The sequence below is a fragment of the Cebus imitator genome, unplaced genomic scaffold (genome assembly GCF_001604975.1).
Source record: "Cebus imitator isolate Cc_AM_T3 unplaced genomic scaffold, Cebus_imitator-1.0 Scaffold322, whole genome shotgun sequence".
NCBI classification, from domain to species: Eukaryota; Metazoa; Chordata; class Mammalia; order Primates; family Cebidae; genus Cebus; species Cebus imitator.
In genome coordinates this window covers 1,675,039-1,693,358 of record NW_016107637.1, presented here as the reverse complement: position 1 = coordinate 1,693,358, position 18,320 = coordinate 1,675,039, and the positions used below count along the sequence as shown (strand labels likewise).

The 18,320-nt window shown below is 54.1% G+C and overlaps 1 protein-coding gene across 5 annotated transcripts in view; it reads right to left on the bottom strand.

Annotated features, from left to right (window-relative positions):
• ACOT11 (acyl-CoA thioesterase 11) overlaps positions 1-18,320 on the bottom strand; it is a 58,526-nt gene that overhangs the window by 2,693 nt on the left and 37,513 nt on the right. For 4 of the 5 annotated variants that reach the window (XM_037729886.1, XM_017504461.2, XM_037729888.1 and 1 more), the window contains 12 exons: positions 16,608-16,668; positions 14,883-14,981; positions 14,241-14,376; positions 11,237-11,393; positions 9,653-9,772; positions 7,625-7,769; positions 6,042-6,097; positions 4,845-4,911; positions 4,377-4,460; positions 3,420-3,553; positions 1,389-1,520; positions 593-719 (listed from right to left, as the gene is read on the bottom strand). In XM_037729886.1, the coding sequence (XP_037585814.1) occupies positions 593-719; positions 1,389-1,520; positions 3,420-3,553; positions 4,377-4,460; positions 4,845-4,911; positions 6,042-6,097; positions 7,625-7,769; positions 9,653-9,772; positions 11,237-11,393; positions 14,241-14,376; positions 14,883-14,981; positions 16,608-16,668 (1,318 nt within the window). Of the gene's footprint in view, positions 1-592; positions 720-1,388; positions 1,521-3,419; positions 3,554-4,376; positions 4,461-4,844; positions 4,912-6,041; positions 6,098-7,624; positions 7,770-9,652; positions 9,773-11,236; positions 11,394-14,240; positions 14,377-14,882; positions 14,982-16,607; positions 16,669-17,064; positions 17,196-18,320 lie in introns of those variants that run through there. The other variant, XM_017504462.2, reaches the window with a different exon arrangement.

The window sequence follows — 18,320 nt, the reverse complement described above, 5'->3', positions numbered from 1 at the left end:
AGCTGGTGTCCCTGGAGGGCAGAGGCTGCAACTCCAGGGCCCAGCTCTGAATCTCAGCCACAGAGACATGCTAGGCAGGAGCCCAGGGATGGTTCTGAGGTGCCATAGGTTCAAGCATATGAATTCGACAGACACTGGCTGAGTCTCTGCTGGGGGAGTCTCAGGGCCAGACGGGGCCCTAACAGAAGCTGTGAGCGGGGAGGCTGCTGCACCCACCCTCGCTTTCCCTCAGCCTCCTCCCTGTGTTTTCCATCAGCCCGGACCACCCTGCTGGGTTTTATGGGCCCTCAGAGCCTTATAAAGCCTTCCTAGATGAGAAGGGCTTTCCACGCGCGAAGGAGTTTCAGTTCAGAACCCAGGCCTTCCGCCCTCAGCACCCAGGGTTTTCCCAAGACCATGCAGCAGCCTCTGACTCACCTCCACACACATGGCATCATTTCCAGCCCCTGACACTCAGGCTCCCCCAGGCTGGAAAGGGGAGCCTGCTGGGAGACCCAGTTCTGGACTGTCCTAGTCCAGTAGTTCTGAGTTCCATGCACGTGTGTGTTGGGGTGGAACCAGGCTGGGGGCATGGTGGGGGGAGCGGCCTCACCTTGGTCAGCTGGTCACCCTCACGCCAGAGGCAGAAGCCTGAGCAGAGGGTTTCTCCACGCCTGTACTCTGGCGTCTCTCCGTGTGTGGGCAGTGTGACCGACCTCAGCGCGATGACATACAGGTCCCTGAGTGAAGGAATGGTAGCAAGGGGGCAGAGGTCAGCCACAGAAGAAAGTGGGGGCTTGTTCTGCCCAACTGAGGCCCAGACCCTGCCCCCTCTGGCGCGGATTCCTCACCAGGGGCTGCATGGCACATCGACTCTTAAAGCCCCGACACCCGGCTCAGGGCCCGGCCGGAGGGAGGAGGCGCCTGTGGGTTGGCACTGAATTCCCCGGGAGCCAACCTGACTCCACTGTGGACTTTCTGGAAAAGCCACTCTACTTCAGTGTGTGGGGGAAGAGTGTGGGCTTTGGGATTTTTTTCTGTCCCTGTCTTTCCAGCGAAAGAGATGTTTAGGCCCTCCAGCCCACATGGGGCTGTCAGAGGGAGGGGGCCAAGGGGGTGGCCACGTGAGAAATGTCCTGTCCAAGGCCTGCATCGAGGCAGCCTGAGCCGCCCTGGGTGACGGTGGCCCTGCCTTAGAAAATGTGACAGGAGGGGAAGTGTGTGCTCCTGTCCTTATTTTACCCATGGTAAAGCCACAGCAGCCCAGAAAAGCCTAGGCTTTCTGGGGCACCACAGCCAATGGGAAGCAGAGCTCTGGCTCCAGGCTGATGCCCTTCCCTGGGAAAGAGATGAGGCCACCCTAACACTGTCCCATTGTGCCCCCAACTCCACAACAGATAGGCACACACCCATTGTCACAAGGCTTCCTCCTGGAAGCCAGGATCACGAAGTCCTGGGGCTTGGTGTGACCTCCAAGGGCAGGGCTGGTGACATGGTAGATGGCATCATCCTCGTCCACCTGCTGCACCAGCTCCACGCTCCTGTGGGGAGACCGGGATCTCAGCCTCCAGCTCCTGTGCAAGCCGCGGGGCTGCCCGGGTCCTCCCACACCACAGCGCCCAAGCAGTCTCCCCGGTGGGATGTCACCCCCTATACTGGTCACCAGGGAGCAGCAGGAAGGCAGCAAGACCCAGCCAGGGTGGACACACAGGCACACGGAGACATGCATGCAAGCAAACGAACACATACACAGACGTGTGATAAAGATATGCACACACCTGTGCACACACTATGTGCACAGGTACATGGACAGACACCAGTGCACACAGAGACCCATGCATGTCTGTACATGTCTGCGCAGGTACAGACACCACAAGGATGTGTGATGATTTAGCAGCTGTGCTTAACATTCACTGAGCACCCACTGAGTGCCAGGTGCTGTTCTAAGTGCTTAACTTGTGTCACTTAATCTCCATAACAGCCCCATGCTGTAGACACTGCTAGGATCCCCATCACATAGATGAGGAAAATAACCTGGCAGTAGCCACAGAGCTAATAAGGAGGCAGGGCTGGGGTATGTTCAGGCTCTCAGTGGCAGAGATGTATCCCCAGGCCCCGGCACCCAACACACATGTGTGGGCATACACAGGCTCATATTGACACAGGCACGCACCCAGGACACCCACACAGAGGCACATGTGGCCATGTCCAGACCCACTTTCTCCTCTCCACTCTCCTGCTGCAGTCAGGAGCAGGCAGGGTATGGGGAAGAAGCTAGCCGCTCTTTCCCCTCAGGCCTCTCCCCCACACATCCCATCAGGTATCAAGATTTGGTCTGGCCTTCAAAGCCTACCCCAGCCTCCCTCCAAGAAGCCCACCCACCACATGCACAACCGCCCTCCCCACACACGGCATCCCCCACCAAATCACCTCTCTGCCCTCTGGAAGGGGACCACCAGCAGGCCTGAGTCAGCTGGACCAGAGCTTTTGAAAGCAACATGGCCCTTTTTGCAAAGAAACCTTCAGCAGGAAGCCCATGTATGAAGAGCAACAAGCCTGCTCTGGAGAAGATAGATGGGGTAGGAAGCGGAAGGCCAGTTTGTCAAAATACAATTCTCCAAATGACCGGTGCACTGAATTTCCAAACACACAAAACCTCCTTACAGAAATCCTCCAGAATGTAGGCTCCTCATAACAAGCTCTCAAAGAAACCCTCAAGCTAGGATGTTGGCAGAACAGAAAATGACTTTAAGGGGACTCAGACAACACAAATTTTGCTATTTTCCTAAGAACACATTTATCTTCCTTGACTAAATTCAAGAAGAGTCACATGAACAATCAATAAATTTGGAGGAACAAATGTATTTAAAGGAATAACATTTCCATTCATAATCATTCTCTATATTCAAAAATAACATATTTGTGAGGAAAATCAGCAAACTTGGTCAGTTCAGCAACTGGACATGCTATTAGTTGGCATAAAGCCAAGAGAGGCTCCCACACCCTTCGGCCTTCTGACTCCGCCCCAGGCAGTCCTGGAAGCCCCCTTGGGAGCACAGCACTCCACAGCACATGGTGTGAAAGGCACTGTCTCCGAGTGTGAATCCGTGACCCACCACCCAAGCACCCATTTTAAGAAGAGAGAAACTGAGGCCAAAAGGGAAGTGACTTTGACTTATCCAGTGTCACCCGGCTAGTTGGGACAGAGGCAGGATGTCAACTCAAGCCTCCAGCTCCAATTCCATGCTCAGTCTCTCCCCTAAGGGCTCAAAATAGCCATGACCCGGACCCCCACCCAACATGGAACTCCAACCCACCCCCAGCCCCTGCTAATGGCCAGGAGGGCAGAGCATCATGGAGGACGACCTGCAGAAGCAGACACCCTCTCCCCCATCAGGCCAGAGAAGGGGTCCTGCCCTGCCGTCACCCTGGCCCCTCACCGGTAGTGCTTGTCCCACTCAGGCCTCCGACGCAGGTCCGAGAGCAGCACAAAGGCCTGGGCTGCGTCCACGTGCACCACCATCTCCATGTGGAAGGAGAGGAACTTGTGATCCTCCAGAGTGTACAGGTGGACCTGCATGGGTCAGAGGGCAGCCTCATTTGCTGGGCAGTGTAGTGGACTAATGGGGATGCTGGAGGCTGAGGCTGGAAGCTCAGGGTGACAGCTGACTTGCTGTGTGTGAACACACAGCTTAACCACTCTGAGTCTCAGCTGCATCCCCATGAAGATGGACTGATGAGAGAATTCAGCACAAATGGGCAGGAAGGTGGCTTAGGATGCCAGTCACTAAGGCAACACGCCGTGGTGATGTGGGAGATGGCGTCATCCTCGTCCACCTGCTGCGCTAGCTCCATGCTCCTGTGGGAAGGCTGGGATCTCAACCTCCAGCTCCCGTGCAAGCCTCGAGTCTGCCTGGGCCCTCTCACGCTGCAGCACCCAAGAACAGTGCTTGGCACGTGGTAAATGCCCAGACCCACTGTGTGACCCTGGACAAGCAGCTCTGCCTCTCAAGCAGGAGGCATCTTGTCCAAGGGCACAGGCAGCTGGCAGAGCTTAGGTCTCCTGTAAGCCCGTGCCTGCTGGCTGCCCCCATCCCTGCAGCAATCACAGAAGAACAGGGAGGAAGGGAGGAAGTGCCTGGGCACACAGCAGCAGACCCGAGAGAGTGGCTGAGGGCAGGAAGGGCGGCAGGCAGGAGAGAAGGATCTAGGGCTTCTCAGCTTCAGACCCTGCAGGGGTGGGTATGTTTCCATAACTGGACTGGTTTCTTGATCTCACCTAATTCTTTGAAGAGATCCTTTTTTGACATAAGTGGTGTGAGAGAGTTCTTGCTGCTTGCCATCAGCCACCTCTGGCTCAGAGGAGAAAGGAAAGTTGGGTGGGTGGGGTCAGCTACCTGACTGATCTCTGAGGACAGCACCCAGTTGTCCTTGGCCACGAGCATCTTCAGGGAGGAGACGTTATTGTAGCTCAGATACACCTGGAAAAGCACACAGGTGCTACCACTACCCCGATCCCTTCCTCCAGGGCCCCAGAGCTGAGGCCAAGGGTGTCCCAGAGAGGAACCCGGACCATGAATGCAGGGGTGGGTGCTGTAGAGAGTCCTGGACTTTGGGAAGGGAGGTCCAGGCTTGGGCTTAGACCCACTGTGTGACCCTGGACAAGCTGCTCTGCCTCTCAGGGTCTCCACTTCCACCTGCCAAACGGGAATGCAGGCAAGCTCTTTGCTAACAGTAGCAATCGTGAGGCATGGCATTCATATCCTGCTCTCTCCAGCCTTCCTCCAAATTCGTTCTGCCAAGCAGAGGAGGGTAGGGGCCCTGGCGGGTCTAAAGACTGTCTCCTTGGGAGCAGAGGGCCTTACCTGGTTGCTAGGGTCCCAGGGGACAGAGAGGGGCACCTCTGTCTGCTTACAGGACACGATGTACTTCCTGGGAAGGAGGGAAGATGACAACCTGGGTCCCCTGGAAGTCTAGCACTTTCCACAGACTCTACTGCAGGCTTACTATGTGCTGGGCCCTGTGCTAAGCCCAGCAGAGCAGGAGACTCTTGTCTAGCCAGGGAGGCTGGACGGTCACACACGACACAATAGCTGAGAGCACACCAGCTCAGCACCTACACCAGGGCAGCTCGGAGGCAGGGAGTGAGCCAGCAGGGAAGGGTGTGGCATCTAAGGCTCGGTCCCCACACCCCACACACCTGCTGAGTGACCTCACCCTGATGCTGCTGTGTCCTCATCTGTGAAATGGGATCAGCAGCCACCCCTGCCTCATGGGGTCATCGCAAGTGCTTGGCACATGGTAAATGCTCAGTGAATGCCACAGATGCACTTTCTTATCAACAACAGCTGTGATCCCTGCTGTGCTTACAGCCACTAAAGTCCCTAAATGCTTTCACAGCAGTCAGGCACACCTGGCTTTCACTCTTTTGCTTCTTTTTTTTTTGAGATGGAGTCTCATTCTGTCACGCAGGCTACAGTGCAGTGGCGCAATCTCAGCTCACTACAACCTCCACCTCCCGGTTTAAGCTATTCTCCTGCCTCAGCCTCCTGACTATAGGTGCACTGGAACTATAGGCATGAGCCACCACGCCCAGCTAATTTTTGTATTTTTAGTAGAGACGGGGTTTAACCATGTTGGCCAGGCTGGTCTCGAACTCCTGACCTCAGGGGATCCACCCACCTCGTCCTCCCAAAGTGGCTTTACCTCTTAAGCAACCGCATCTCCCCTCTGAACATTTCTTCATATGCCAAATGGGCATCAGAATCAATGGGAAAAACACAGGATTTAAATTCGGTCGGACCCAGCCAGGTTCAAATTCTGACTCTGCCGATGATATCTGTGTGTCCATGGGCAAGCCACATAACCCCTCCATCCCCAGAGCCCTCACCTGTACACAGGCCAGATGACCTCTGTGTAATGAGACCAAATCAAAAGGATGTAAAGGGCCTGGCCCAGGGCCCAACACATAGGCAGCCCTGAAGAAAAGTGAGTGCTCGGGGGTCAGTGGAGCATGAACAGCCCCAAACCCGCATTCTGCCCGCCGCACAGCCCCTACTCACCTGTCCAGGCGGATCTTCTTCCTGGCACTGGCCTCTCGGTACCGCCGCTCACCATCCTGGGGAGGAAGTCGGTATAGGCCATGCCTCGAGAGGTGCAACCAGCTACCCCTACCCTCCATGCCACCCGCTCTCCATTCCCCAGGGCCCAAGATCTGCAGACCTAACTCAAAGTTCAGGTGTCACTGGGGCAGCTGGGGTCAAAACCTCCTGGCTGAGAAAGTGGGAAACTAAGCTGTAGCCCCAGCTCCCCTCAAACTCTCTGAGTGACCTGGGAACACCATCTCCCCTGGCCAGACTTCAGATTTCTCCTCTGTAAAATGGAGATCCTTAGCTGGGCGCAGTGGCTCACACCTGTAATCTCAGCACTTTGGGAGGCCGAGGCGGGCAGATCACGAGGTCAGGAGATTGAGACCATCCTGGGCAACATGGTGAAACCCTGTCTCTACTAAAAATACAAAAATTAGCTGGTGTGGTGGTGCAGGCCTGTAATCCCAGCTACTAGGGAGGCTAAGGCAGGAGAATCACTTGAACCAGGGGACTGGAGGTTGCAGTGAGCTGAGATCACGCCACTACACTCCAGCCTGGCAACAAAGCAAGACTCCGTCTCAAAAAACAAACCAACTTGGATCCTTACAGGGCACTCACAGTGGTAATGAGAGTCCACATATATTGAGCACTCGCCACACACCAGCCACTCTTCTCAAGGGCTTTTCACATAGAATTGCACCAAATCCTAAAACAACCCTCTGAATGGGGCTAGTGCGGTGTCCATTCTACAGAGGAAACTGAGACATGGACGGGTGAAGGCTTGCCTAAGGCCACAGGGCTGAGGCCAGGATCAGCACCCCAGGCCTGCCTCAAGCCCACCCTCTTTACCACCACATCTCACATCCCCCAGTCCCCAGCACAACGTGGAAAATGCCTGGGAAGCCTCTGTGGCTGTGGCTCCCAGCTCCCAGTCCTAAGGCTCCACCCAACTCCACAGCCCACGCTAGGCTCTGGGAGGCCAGCAGGCAGGGCAGGGGACCTGCCCCAAGGGAGGGAGTGGCCTCTCAAAGGCACAGGGAGAATTTTGTAAGAGAGGACCTTTGCCTGTCTTACCATGTCCCATGCGTTGCATTCACCATCATCCTGACCACTCCCAGGGCTCAGCCAGGCACGGAGTCAGTTGCATATCTATTACCCTGCAGCCCTATGAGGCAGGGACCGCAGATATGCCCATTTTACAGATGAAGACTGAGAGCTCGAGAGGGTACCACTTGAATATGGTAGAGGCAAGGTTCCAACCCACATCTGACTCCAAAGCCAGTGCTCTCCCAACTCTGCAGGCTCATGACAGCCCATTAACCCCAACTCTGAGCCAGACCCACACATATTCGGAGTTCTGCCAGGCAGAACAAGCCCGCCCTGCACAAGGGGCATCCTGGGGCTCACAGCCAGAACTCTCAGAGCTGGCTGTGTCCCAGCACCAGGGCAGAGTGGGCCCCTCGTGCCCCTGTAGGGGGCTGGCAGTCTCCACCACACCAGGGCAGAGAGGGAGGGGAGGACAGCTGCTGGTGAAGCAGGGTGCTGGCTCCACTCACCCCAGGCTGGGGCCGAATCCAGGGCAGCAGCTGAGGCTGGTCATCTGCGTCCAGGACCACGAAAGTCATAAAGGCACTGTTGATGTGGCGTCGGTGGGTCTCAGCCTCCTGGCGATAGGCCTCCACGCATACGCCCACCTCCATGCTGAGGGGAGGAAGTGCAGCTTCCAACCTGGACAGAACTTCTCGAGGGCCATGCCTCCTCCCCAACACACACACACTCACACACACATGCATGCGCACACACACACACGCATCCACACACACACACATGCATACACATATACATACACACGTGCACACACACATGCATCCACTCACACACATGCATGCACACACACATCCACACACATGCATGTACATATACATACACACACATGCATCCATTCACACACATATGTGCACACACATGCATGCACACACACTCCTGCAGTTCTTCCAGCAACCTAGATCTGAGTCCCAGTGACAGGACACCTGGGACCACTCCCTCCACCAATGTTTACAGGGCACCTCCTGTTCGTTCAGCCCTGTGAGGACACAGGAGTGAATAAACCTGTCCAGTCCATGCCTCACGGGCTAACAGCCAGGGGAGGAGGCAACCAACAAGAAAGCAAAGGTATAAGTATGCTGTCATAACCGGGAAGGGTATGGAAGGACATAAACCAGGAAGTGGAAGTGGATGGCCTAATTAGAAAATGTTCACTATGTGCATATTTACAAGCTCTGTGGCAGCCTTGCTTCAAACAGCTCAGTTGCTGCTATTCGTGTATACCTTACCATCTTTATTCTTTTATTTTTTGAGACAGAGTCTCATTCTGTCACCCAGGCTAGAGTGCAGTGGCACAGTCTTGGCTCACTGCAACCTCCGTCTCCTGGGTTCAAGTGATTCTCCTGACTCAGCCACCCCAGTAGCTGGGATTACAGGTGTGCACCATCACACCTGGCTCATTTTTTGTATTTTTAATAGAGACAGCATTTTGCCATGTTGGCCAGGCTAGTCTTGAACTCTGAGCCTCAAGTGATCTGCTTGCCTCAGCCTCCCAAAGTGCTGGGATTACAGGTGAGCCACCGCGCCCAGCCACTTACCATCTTTATTCATTATAAGATAGCAGCCACCACCATTCCCCCTCATTTTGGAAGTTCTATGATTGCAGAATGTGGACATTAAATAGATGGGGAAACCAAGACCTAGAACAGGGCAATAATGTTTCCAAGAATTCCGGATTCCTGGAATCTGGACTAGAAACCAGGCTTCACAGCTCCTGCGAAGGGGCTTCTCCCCTGCACCGCAGCAGCGTGTATGCGGGCCAGACTGCAAAGAACGACGGTAGTAGTAAGAGCAGCCGCAACAGCTGGCCTTTACTGGCATTTTCTCTGGCATTCTACTAGTAACAGCTCATTGAATCCGCGTAACTCCGAGGTAGTTGTGATGAGCCCCATTTTATAGATGAAAGAACTGAGGCCCAGGCGGGTTAAGTTACTTCCCAAGGTCATAGAGCCAAACTCAAACCCGGCAGCCTGGCTCCTGCTCCCTCACTTTTAATGACTAAATAATGATCTCTGAAATTCTCAAAAAATATACTTATTTAAAGTCAGCTTTCATGGGAGTATCAGAATTCATTGCAAAGGCAAGGACTCTGTGGACTAATTATTTTAGGAAGTGCATGGGAAAGGGTTTGATAAACAACCAGACACAGGCAAGAAGTGGCCCTGTGATCTACAGCAGGCAAGCCTGGGGCCAGGAGCCAAGGAGTGAGACAGACACTGGTCTAAGACAGCGGGAGATGGGCTGGGGCATCCCAGAGGAGGGGTCCCTAACGCAGCTGGGGTGGGCAGGACTGGGAGCCAGGGAAGGCTCCCAAGGAGGGAACATCAGAGCTGAATTTCAGAGACAATGAAGGAACTCAGCAGCCGGGCAGGGACTTAGACCCTGTCTGCAGGGAAAAGGGCACCTGGAAGGTTTGCCATAGGGTCAGGAAGAGCCCTCAGCCCTGAATGGCCCTGGCCTCGCCCATTCCAGACCCTCACCTATATTTGAAGGCATTGTTCACAATGGCTTTGAGAACCAGATGGTCGCCGACCTGGGACAGGCTTCGGAAGTGGAACATCTCAATGGCCTTCAGCGTAGGGTGGGCACGGCAGAGCCGGCTGAGGAGGCAGCGGTGGGGAGACAGAAGGAATGCCCCAGTGCTTCAGACACCAGTTTGGGCCAGCTTTTTTTTTTTTTTTGAGACAGAGTCTTACTCTGTTGCCCAGGCAACACTGATGCAATCTCAGCTCATTGCAACCTCCTTCTGCCTCCGGGGTTCAAACGATTCTCCTCCCTCAGCCTCCCAAGTAGCTGAGACTACAGGCATGTGCCACCATACCTGGCTAATTTTTGTATTTTTAGTAGAGATGAGGCTTTACCTTGTTGGCCAGGTTGGTCTTGAACTCCTGACCTCAAGTGATCTGTCCACCTCGGCCTCCCAAAGTGCTGGGATTTCAGGTGTGAGCTGCCATGCTAGGCCAGCTTGGGCTGGCCTTCTACCCTGGTCCCATCCCAGATCCAGCCTGGAGCCACATATTCTGACCCACCCACTGCCACCCAACCCAGTGGCAGTTCTGCTCAGAGGCACAGAACTAAAGTCCCATTTCACAGCTTAGAATACTGAGGTCTATGCATGGCTGGAAAGGAGCCAAGTTTGAGGGGACAGAAGAAAGCAGGGCTTGGGGTAAACCCCTTTCCCATTTTTCTTTCAACTTTTCCACCTTGGTACCTGCTGTTCCTACTATCTAGAAGCCCTCCCCTTATCCAAAGCTACTTGGCATTCAAGGCCCAGCTGAAGTACTCTTCCTCCAGGCAGCCTTCCCTAACCATCAGACCCTCACCCTTCTCTGAGATCTTACTGTACTCATAGCCAGGGCTGCCCCAAATAGCATTACTTATGTACTGTCTCCCACAGGTTAAACTGGAGGAGGGGCCATTTAAGCCAGGCTCTAAAGAATAGGAGGAATCTGCCTGGCTGGGAAGGGCATTCCTGGCAGAGGGAACAGCAAAGTCATGGAAGTGTGAGAGTGTCCATTAGTGAAGGTCAGTTGCCATAACTATAAAAAGTGCCCTGATATGTAGAGTGGAACAAGCCCTGAACAGGCAGAGGTTATGGGAGAGAAAACAATTCTCACCCCTTGGAAGAGGGAACAGTCAGAGAGGGCTTCATGGAGGAAGTGGGCGGGATATTCGCCCACTCTTCTTCAGATGAAGAAGAGTGAGGGAAGCACAGCAGGAGGCTACACCAGGAGCAAAGGCAGAGGCTGGGAAAGTGGAGGATGGCAACAAAGAACGGCCAATGGCTTGATGGAAAGCGATCATAGACCCTAGGAGGGCAGGTAGGACCACATCAAGGGAGGATCTAGTGCCAGGCCAAGAAACCTGGTGTTTCCCACGTAAAAGATGGGAGCGTTTTGAGTAGAAGAAGAAACAGTCAGTTCACAAAAATTCGTTTCTCTGATTCGGAACAGCCGAAGCCTTGAACACCAACCCCAAGCTGTGGCTTCCCCTCCAGAGGGAGATGGCCAAGGAGGGGAGGCGGAGAAAGGAGGGAAGGCAGAGGCAGCACACTCTGCCCTCACCTGGCTGCAATGGTGGCCACAGTCTCCATCCAGGCCATGATCTGGCCCCCAAAGGTGTTGCCCTGGTGATTGGTGTTGGGAGGCAGGACCAGTTCCACGCTCTCCACACGGGTCTTCTTGGCTGGCGCCATGCGGCTGCAGTCTCTGCTCTCCAGATCTGACCAGGGATGGGGTAAGGGAAGAAAGCGGGGAGGTGAGAAGGCCTCCAAGGGCAGCCCCTCCCCACAGGCAGCCCCAGGACCCCCACCTCTCCACCCCACTCAGGTTCTTTTATTTACTTGACACCAAGCACACATGAGGCAGCGGGTGGCCCCGGGTGAGGAATGGAGGGCACAGGGTGAAAGGGATGAGCTCATCAAGCGCAGTGGACACAGCACCAGCTCTGAGACAAAACAGCTGGTCTGAGCCTCAGCTCCACTCCAGACTGCCTGCATGGCCTTGGGCAAATCAAGTAATCCCTCTGAAGCTCGGCTGTCTCATCTGTACAGACAGATGTCAAATCCTACCTGACAAGACTGTTTGAAGATGAAATGTGATTATTGTCATAAAGTGCTTGACTCAAGGCCAAGCGTGGTGACTCACACCTATAATCCCAGCACTTTGGGAGGCCAATGTGGGTAAATCACTTGAGGCCAGGAGTTCAAGACCAGTCTGGCCTACATGGTGACACCCTGTCTCTATTAAAAATACAAAAAAAAATTAGCTGGGCATGCTGGTGGGCACCTGTCATTCCAGCTACTTGGGAGGCTGAGGCACAAGAATCACTTGAACCCAGGAGACAGAGGTTGTAGTGAGCCGAGATCATGCCACTACACTCCAGCCTGGAAGATACAGTGAGACTCTGTCTCAAAAAAATCATAATCACAAAGTGCTCCAGTAAATATACTCTCAGAAAGGACGATTCTTCCCCACCCTCTGCCCTGGTGATTCCCTCATCCTTGGCAGCAACGGCATTAGGATATCCTTAGTGAAAGAGGCTAGGCAGTGAATGAAGCCTTGGGCTTCAAGGCAGCAGAGGCTGGCATGCCCCACCAAACCCAAGGTGGTGCCATTTGTCTCCCATCTCCCATAGAAACTTCTTCAGGGAGGGTCCATCAAAGAGCTGGCATTGCCCTTAGCTTGGCTTGCAGGCTCTGAAATGCCACAGGCAAGGCGGGGGCCAACAGGAGGGAAAGGTGAAGGTGGCCTGAGCCAGTCTGGAGACAGGATGCAGAGGGTATTGACAGGGCAATGGGGCCTGTGGCTTAGCGGGAGCTGCAGCAGGTCAAGAGACAGTACCCAGTCGAGCTGAGCAGCTGCATCAAGTGCCAGACAAAGGCACTTGAGCTGATTCTTCGGTGGAAGGGCTGTGAGGACAGAAGAGACGCAGGGGGTTGCAAGGGGGTAGATGGAGCAAGGAGGCCTTGGTGACTGTAGACCAGCTGGGCCTCCTCAGCTCCAGCCTCCAAGCCCTGCATAACCAGGACACGCGGACTCAGGGCACCGCTGGACGCTTCCACTGAGCTTGAGGGAACATCAGAGCTGAATGCTCTGCTCTTTCCCCACTCCGGGGAGACTTACGCCTAAGATCGCCTCCTTTGGGTTTCAATGAAGACTCATTCTGGAGATGAGTAAATGAGTCCAAGGTCTCCCATCTGGGCCTTTGCTAAGGCTACGCCCTCTGTCAGGAACCTTCCTTAGCTCCCACCTGTCAAAATCCCACCCGGTCCAAAGGAGATCTTTCTGTACTGGTATAGAACAACCCTCAAGATATACTTTTAGTGGGAAAACTGCAAGATACAGACAGTATGTACTGAATGCCCCTTCTCAGGGGCTGAATAAAGATGCTATGCTTAGATATACAGGGAATACGTCTGGAAAGAGACCCTAAAATGGTTAGTAGTTGCTTCTGGGAAGAGGACCTGGGTTCTGGGATAGAAAGGAGTCTTGCTTTTTATTTTCTATCTTTTTGGGGGGAGGGAATATATATATACGTGTGTGTATGTGTATGCATATATACACACACACATATATGTAAGCACATATATATATATATGCATGTTTTTTACATTTTTTTATTTTTGAGATGGAGTCTTGCTCTGTCATCAGGCTGGAGTGCAGTGGCACAATCTCGGCTCACTGCAACCTCTGCCTCCCAGGTTCAAGCAATTCTCCTGCCTCAACCTCCTGAGTAGTTGGGACAACAGGCATCTGCCATCACGTCCAGCTAATTTTTGTATTTTTTAGTAAAGATGGGGTTTCACCATGTTGGCCAGGATGGTCTCAATCTCTTGACCTCGTGATCCACCCACCTAGGCCTCCCAAAGTGCTGGGATTACATGAGCCACCGCACCCAGCCACTTGTTTTACATATGCTTTTTTTTTTTTTTTTTTTGAGACAGAGTCTTGGCTCTCTCACCCAGGCTGTAGTGCAGTGGCGTGATCTCAGCTCACTGCAACCTCCACCTCTCGGGTTCAAGCAGCTCTCCTGCTTTAGCCTCCCAAGTAGCTGGGACTACAGGCATGTGCCACCACGCCCAGCTAATTTTTGTAGAGACAGGGTTTCATCATGTTGGCCTGGCTGGTCTCCAACTCTTAACTTCGCGATCTGCCCACCTCGGCCTCCCAAAGTGGTGGGATTATAGGCGTGAGCCACCTTACCCAGCCAGGTTTTATATATGCTTTTTATAGATGAATATATATATATATATATACACACTTTAAAAACTCCTACAGAGTATTCAAGGCGTTGCTCAATACTGTCTTCCCAAACACCTTGGCTTCTGGAGGCCAAAATGCGTTTTCTGGACAACTAAGGGATTTCCACAGGACCTAACCGCAGCCTCATGGTTCCTGGGAGCTGGTAGGAGGACCAAACACTCCCTTTCCCTGTAGAAGACCTTGGGGCCAAGAGAGCTAGAGAGGCCCCGGAGCCTCCCTTCCTGCCTCTGCCCAGTGGGGTCCCGGGGCAGAGGGGACAGGCAGGACCCAGCTACCCTCCCCATGCACACTGGCAGCTGCTCACTGTCCTGAATGGCGCAGTTGGCCAGGAGGTCCTTGATGGTGTCCGCATACACAAGGCGCATGCGCCGGCGCTCGGCCGCCACGCTGTGCTCCATCTTCTCCTCCTCTGTCCGTGGCGTGATCTGCTTCAGCTTCACCTGTCGGCCAGGGGACAGGTTAGGGGACCCTCAGGGCGAGTCTCCTGAAGTAGCACAAGGGCCTGTCCCCAGTGCCATCCCATGCCCGAGGCTGGCACACAGCAGGCCTGGACCACTGCTCAGTTCCAAGGCTTCCTCCTTCTTTGCCCCATCTTCCCGCCTCCATGATGACCTGATACCGCATACTCATCCTCCAGCTCCCACCCAGGTCCCTTCCTTGGGCAAAGGCTCAGAGGATGGGGGTGTCACTGTAGGACATGTGGAATGGTGGGACCAGAAGAATCCTTGCTGGAGAAGCACAGGGAGAGGTGGGGGAAAAGAGAGGCGAGGCAGCTGGGGGGTCCAAACGCAATGGGGACTGGGTCTTCCTCTGGGAGCTGTGGATTCCTGCTGTGTCCCTCCCTATCCCCTCTGCCAACCCCCAGCCTCACCACCCTGATCCAGAGTCGCCATGGTAGGTGCCCAGGTTGCTGAACAGCATCGAGCAGCCAGGGGCACCCGCTCACCTTGGTGATCTCTCGGTGGGCCACGAAGGTGGCCAAGGCCTTGCACACATTCCACTGCTTCTCAGAGCACAGGTCCTCCGAGGCCACCTGGATGCCCACCTAGAGAGGAACAGTAAGGGCGAAGGAACAAGGGGCAACATTGCACTCACCAGTGAGAAGCCCCACAGCTCCACCAGACAGCAAGTCTCAGCCCAGGCCAGGCCCCTAGAGTTTCTGTGCCACCTACCAGGTCTGGCAGGCCAGAGATCTGAGGTGGGTTTTGATTCTGCCCTTGGATCCCCATGAAACCTTGGGCAAGTCACATCCCTTCTCTGGGTCTCAGTTTCCTCATCTGCAAAATGGGAGTGATCAGACCTACCCTTGAAGGATTGTTGAGAGGATTAAAATGAGACTATGTCTACAACAGGGCTTAATGTAGGTAGAATCTTGGCTAAATTTAAAGGAAAGGCCAGGCTCAATGGCCTGTAGTCCTAAAACTTTGGGAAGCTGCAGCAGGAGAATCACTTGAGGCCAAGAGTTCAAGACAACCAGGGCAACACAGTGAGATCCCTGTCTCTGAAAAAGAAAAAAAAAGACCCACAAAAATTAGCTGAGTGTGGTGGTACATGCCTGTTGTCCCAGATACTCAGGAGGCTGAGGCAGGAATATTGCTAAAGCCCAGGAGTTTGAGGTTACAGTGAGCTACGATGGCACCACTCTGCACTCCAGCTTGGGTGAAAGAGTAAGACCTTGACTGAAAAAAAATTAATAACAATAAAAAATCAAGGCCAGGCGAGATGGCTCACGCTCCTAATCTGAGCCCTTTGGGAGGCCGAGGCAGGCGGATCACAATGTCAGGAGTTCAAGACCAGCCTGGCCAACACAGTGAAACCCCATCTCTACTAAAAATACAAAACTTAGCTGAGCTTGGTGGCGGGCACCTGTAATCCTAGCTACTCGGGAGGCTGAGGCAGGAGAATCGCTTGAACCCAGGAGGTGGAGGTTGCAGTGAGCCAAGATCACATCACTGCATTCCAGCCTGGGTGACAGAGCTAGACTCGGTCTCAAAAAAAAAAAAATGAAGAACAGGCACCTAGGGGTACCTGAGCATTTATGGGGTGCCCAGAGGCATAGTCAGGACTATGCCACCCAGCCTCCGTTCTCCCTCAGGAACCACTGGCCCAGCTGGTGAAGTTGCCTGGGCCTGAAGTCTGCAGGCGGGAAACAGAGTCCTCCCCCACAGCTCACAGAGCCCTGCGCATCACCAGCAGTCCCCCCCATTAACTCAACAACCCTGCAACACAGGAATCATGTTCCCTTTTGCAGATGGGGAGATGCTGTGGGAGGCAAGCTCAGGGGCCAGAACCCAGCACTCTTGCTGCCCCAGCTCCACCTCCAAGATCAGGTGCTGAAGCTGTCTTCCCTCCATTCCCACAAACACCTGGCTGCCGAGGCTGGAAGTGAAGACTCGGGGCTGGACGTCAAGTGCCACGCTGGAATCTACGTACGGTGACCTGGGGCAAGTCCCTTCCCTTCCCCGGGCCTGGATTTTCCCATCTGCGTTAGGGGATTTGGGACAGGAAGATCCTTGGGATTCCCCTTGCCCTGCCAACCACTGCAGAACTCAGCTGCTCTAATCAGGACCCCGAGAGCGTGAGTGGGCCTGGGCTGCAGGGAGAAGAACAGGGAGAGGAGGTAGAGGACCCGCCCACGCACCCACGCCCAGGCAGTGCCCACCACACACACCTCCATGCTGGAGTTGAAGGCCCGGTTCACCTTGGCCTTGATATTCACCACTTGTCCAACACTGGGGAGAGGAAAGTAGGAGGTGAGCCTTCCAGAGGAGCCAGAGGGAGGAACAGGGTATCTCAGATACCTGAACAAGTATCTCAGATACTTGCAGAGCCTCTCTTGTGGGGAGCTGGCGGGAGAACGTGGCTTGCAGAACATATTCACATCTGCGATGTCACCAAGTCCTCAAAGCCAGCCAGCAAGATAGCGTCAGCATCCCATTTTACAGATGGGGAAGCTGAGGCTGAGAGAAGTAGCACAATTGCACTCATCTGCTCCCTCGTTCCCTGCTCCCCGTTGTCCAGTTAATGCCTGTGCTTCTTTCTGCTCTTGGCTCAGTGGTCCCCTCCTCGGGGAAGCCGTCCCTGCCCTGCAGTGGCCCACCCACCAACAGAAGCCTGCTGAGGCTCACCCTGCAGCACTGTCCTGGCAGACTGAGCTGTGTCTCCCACCGTTCGTAAGCTCTACCAGGGGAAGGGCCATGTGTTTTGCTCCCCATTGACTCTCCAAGGCCTAGCGCATGGCACAGGGCGGGTCTCCCATAAAGGGTCACTAACCGAATTCATGCATTCTTGAATGTATTGAATGCCTAGTGAGGCAAGACGCTATAAACGAAGGGTGGGAAGAGAAATGGAAACATTTTAAAAATGCCTTCAAGGTGCCCAGCACTGTTGGAGCCTCAGGCCCACCCCTCTGGAGCCTCAGAATAAGCTTGGCAGGTAGGTTTAGGAGAAACTGAGCATTAGAGAGGTTAAGTCATTTGCCCAAGGTCACCAAGCTAAAAAGTGGCACAGCCAGGCTTCTAGACTGACTCTGCTGACGGCACCAGCCCCTCTCTTCCCAGCTGCGGCCTGTCCTTCTGGAATGATTCCCACATCTAAATGAATCCCCAGGGAAGCCACCTCACCTGGGCTGTCCCTAACGGAGGGACCCACTGATGGACTGTGGGGACGAGGGGCAGGAGGCTAAAGGCTGGCCCCATTCAATCGCCGTGTGACCTCCAGCGGGTCCTTTCACTTCTCTGGGCCTTGGTTCATGAACACGGAGAGTGCCATGCTGACTTCTTTCTCAAGTGACACAGTATCCTGGCCAAGCCTAGGAAGGATGCATTCCAAGGGGCCTGCTGGTCAAGGGGCCGGGCCACCATGAACACAGTGGGTATAGCCACACAGGCCTAGGTTCCAGTCAAGCTCCACCTTGACCACCACACTACAAAGCTGTGTGACCTTGGGGGAGTCACTTTGCCTCTCTGAGTCCATCTCCTCCTGTGTAAAGTACAGAGAATGCAAGGCTACTGCCTATGGTTCTGAGGGTCAAGTGAGAGAAAGAGCCAAGTGCCAGGCCTGGCCCATAGTAGGAGCTCAATAAATACCACAAGCTCATATCTGCCAGACATTTGTTGATTCATGTTCATTTTTTCAGCAATACTAATGGTCATGGGGCGGGGGTCATTTTTAGGAGATCCATGCTGACAGAGTGAGGGATGAAGCATCAGAATGTCTGCAACTCACTTTCAAATCCTTTAGCAGAGAGAGAGAGAGAGAGAGAGAGAAGGTATACGTATTACATCTGCAATCCCAGCACTTAGGGAGGCCAAGACGGGCAGATCACTTGAGCACAGATGTTTGAGACTAGCCTGGCCAACATGGTGAAACTCTACTAAAAATA